The following is a 3,394-nucleotide window of genomic DNA, read 5'->3' on the forward strand; positions in this document are numbered from 1 at the left end:
CCGAGCCCACCACGAGGTAGATGAAGAGCGGCGCCAGCACGAAGCCACGCAGGTTGTCGATGTCCTGGTTGCCCACGTAGCAGATGCCGGCCACGGAGTCGCCGTCCACGGCCGCCATCACCAGCACGGCGATGCTCTGGATGGTGGGGATGAGCCAGGCCGCCAGGTGGAACCAGGTGGAGTAGCTGGCGATGGCCTCGTTGCCCCACTTGAGCCCCGCCGCCAGGAACCACGTGAACGACAGCACCACCCACCAGATGCTCGACGCCATACCGAAGAAGTAGACCAGCAGGAACACGGTGGTGCACAGGCCCGAGCCGTAGGGGTTGTGGCGGACCAGGTGGTAGTTGTAGACGATCATCTTGCCGTCGCAGGCCACCTCGGCGTGGCCTGCGACCATGCGGATGATGTAGCCCATCGACACCATGAAGTAGCAGCCGCTCAGGAAGATGATGGGCCGCTCGGGGTACTTGAAGCGGTCCATGTCGATCAGGAAGGTGGTGATCGTGGTGAGGGTCGACACGCAGCACAGGATGGCCCAGATGGCGATCCAGTACTGAGCGAAGGTCCTCTCGTCCTGGTCGAAGTACACGGCGTGGCACGGAAGGGCGCAGTCCTGCACTCGGCCCACCTTGAAGGACTCGTTGGGATAGCGCCCGTACTGTCGGTAGGAGGAATCGAGGTTAACGAAGGGACACGAACACTGGCACTTGGGGCAATACTTGGAGTTCTTTCCGCGGCACTTCTTGTCCAGGTTGCCGAAGTTCTTGGGCGGCTTCTCCTCGGGAGCCGAGCCGTTGCGCTTGTCCATGCACAGGTGAACAGTGTCTCCGTACTCTGGAAGCTTCGAGCAATCCATCCTCTCGGGCCATGCAAAGCCGTATTGGTGCATGATGGGAGCACAGCCCGCCTTGGCCCGCTCGCACACACTCCTGCACGCCGGCAGAGGTTTCTCGTAGTCGTCGATACATATGGGCGCGTAGACAGAGCACAGGAAGAACTTGAGGTCGGGCGAGCACATGATCTCGACCAGCGGCCAGAACTGGTGCACCTCGAGCCCGGCCTCGTCCTGCGAGTCGTGGTTGAACTGGTTCGGCATCGACGTGTTGTTGTAGCCGATGTCGCGGCACATCGGGATGGTGATTTCCTCACAGCGCGACTCCTTGGCCGTCTCCCCGTCCGTGGCACCCACAAGGGTCACCACCAGAAGCACGAACGACGATAAAAACACTGAATTCCGCATCATGGCACTTCGGGGCGGCCGCCGGTCTATATTTCTCACGCGCGTGCACATTGCCTAATACTAAACGCCCCGACACACCTCCAACTGACGGTCGGACTTGCTTTCCGACACCATAATTCAAGCGCTAGCCCAAACGTCACAGACCACCATCGATTCACGTCCGCTCGCGAGGGGAGTCAGGTTTACACTAACTGAGCGTGCGTCCCGTGAGCCTAAAACCGAGAGGGGACGCAGGTACCACACAGTCTTTTCCGACGACGATTTTCCACGCCGCGTCGCCAGCCCCACTCACTCACGCTTCAATGACGTATTTTTCTCCTTTTTTTTACGTTTTTGACCCGTTCCACTTCACTCGTTTCACCCACGCGAGAACACAAGAGCAAGAACTAGACTCGTCACACTCACGACTGAGCAGATAATGAGCTGGAGAGGAGTTGGTGGAGCCGAGTCTTTAGCGGAGCTCGGTCAGAACCATCCCGAAGAGCCGACGCCCTCTCGGCCAATCAGCACAGGCGCAGCTGCCGGGAACACCAATCAGCAGGCCCGTCTCATCCTCACTCGGCTCTCCCGGTGACCTGCAACAAAAGATGCCCATGTCAAGTCAGGTCAGACGCTAACCTGCACCTCCCAGGCTTATGGCCTTACGAACACACACTCCAAGCTCTCGACCCTTGGCCCATACACAGAGCAAATGCTGCATTCTATTCAACATGCATATTGATCGTCTAACTCAGGCAACAATATTGATCAGCCGGCCCGCCTCTCTCCCCAACTACACCTCGCTGGAGAGAGAATTAAAAAAAAAGAAAAAAAACATTAGACACACCTACAACTTCCGCATTGCATTTCGAACGCGCCCTTTCTATATCTTTCCTTTGGGATACGGGAGAGAGAGAGAGAGAGAGAGAGAGAGAGAGAGAGAGAGAGAGAGAGAGAGAGAGAGAGAGAGAGAGAGAGAGAGAGAGAATTAGAATGGTATTAAGAGAGGGAATGGGAGAGAGAAAAAAAGGAGAGAAAGCAACAGAATAAGAGCAAAAGAGAGAGACAGAGAGAGAGAAAAAAAGAGTAGGGGACAGAATGAGAGAAATGGAACTAATAAATAAGAAAAAGATAATCAGATAGCGTGGGTACGTAAAGCAAGAGATCCAAGTTAGTTAATTAACGATTCCTCATGTTGAAAAATACAAACAAACAAACATCAATATCATTGCAAAGTCAGATAATTCGTGCTTCAACCTAAAGTTTATCAGTGCTTATCAAACTGATACACTGAAATAAGCTTGCAGCTAACAAACATTTCTCTTCCGGTATTAAGGGAACCGTTGCTTTTTCCATCTGGTGTTATGCAACTCAACTCTCTATGTAATGATGAATGCAATGAGATTTTTTTCAGCTTTACGTAACATGTTCACTATTAAGAAGCTTTTGGTATTTAATATGGTCTCCCCTTGTTCAGAACTAAAACTATGATGCAAATTATATTAGCCATGTTATTTGTATAATGATAATACTAAAATGATGATAATAGTTATGATGTATTCATGATGATGATAATCATAATATTCATGATAATGATAATCATAACATTCATGATAATAATGATAATAATATTCATAATGTTAATGACGATAATGATGAAAAATATAATAATTACGATAGATATAATAATAGTAGTAATGATAATAAATATGATAATAGTTATAATGATAATAAAAAATATGCTAATAGTTATAATGATAATAAAAAATATGCTAATAGTAATAAAAATGATAATGATAATAATAATAATAATAACAATAACAATAACATTAATGATGATAATAACAATTATAATAATGATAATAATGCCAATAACAACAACAATAATAGAGTAACAATAATAATAATAAGGATAATAACAACAACAATGATAAGGATCGTAATCATAATGAAAACAATAATAGTAATCATAATGATAATAATGTTAACAATAAATATGATAATGATAATAATGTTAACAATAAATATGATAATGATGATAATAATAACAATAATTATGATGATGGTAATGATAACAATAACAATAATAATAATCATCATTATATTGATAATAATGATGGGGACAATAATGATAAAAATAATAAAATCAATAATCTCATCATCAAAAAGACT

The 3,394-nt window shown here is 46.1% G+C and overlaps 1 protein-coding gene across 1 annotated transcript in view; it reads right to left on the reverse strand.

Annotated features, from left to right (window-relative positions):
• Window positions 1–2,052, reverse strand: part of LOC122254547 (frizzled-5) — a 3,486-nt gene extending 1,434 nt beyond the window's left edge. Inside the window, exon 1 of the mRNA XM_086545296.1 lies at window positions 1–2,052. This exon is cut by the window's left edge and continues 1,434 nt beyond it. Within this exon, the coding sequence (XP_086401422.1) occupies window positions 1–1,294 (1,294 nt within the window). The 5' untranslated portion in view covers window positions 1,295–2,052.
• Between the last annotated feature and the right edge of the window lie 1,342 nt (window positions 2,053–3,394).

Source organism: Penaeus japonicus, unplaced genomic scaffold, assembly GCF_977035675.1.
Source record: "Penaeus japonicus unplaced genomic scaffold, GWHDUDI00000001_assembly GWHDUDI00000016, whole genome shotgun sequence".
In the NCBI taxonomy this organism is placed as follows: domain Eukaryota; kingdom Metazoa; phylum Arthropoda; class Malacostraca; order Decapoda; family Penaeidae; genus Penaeus; species Penaeus japonicus.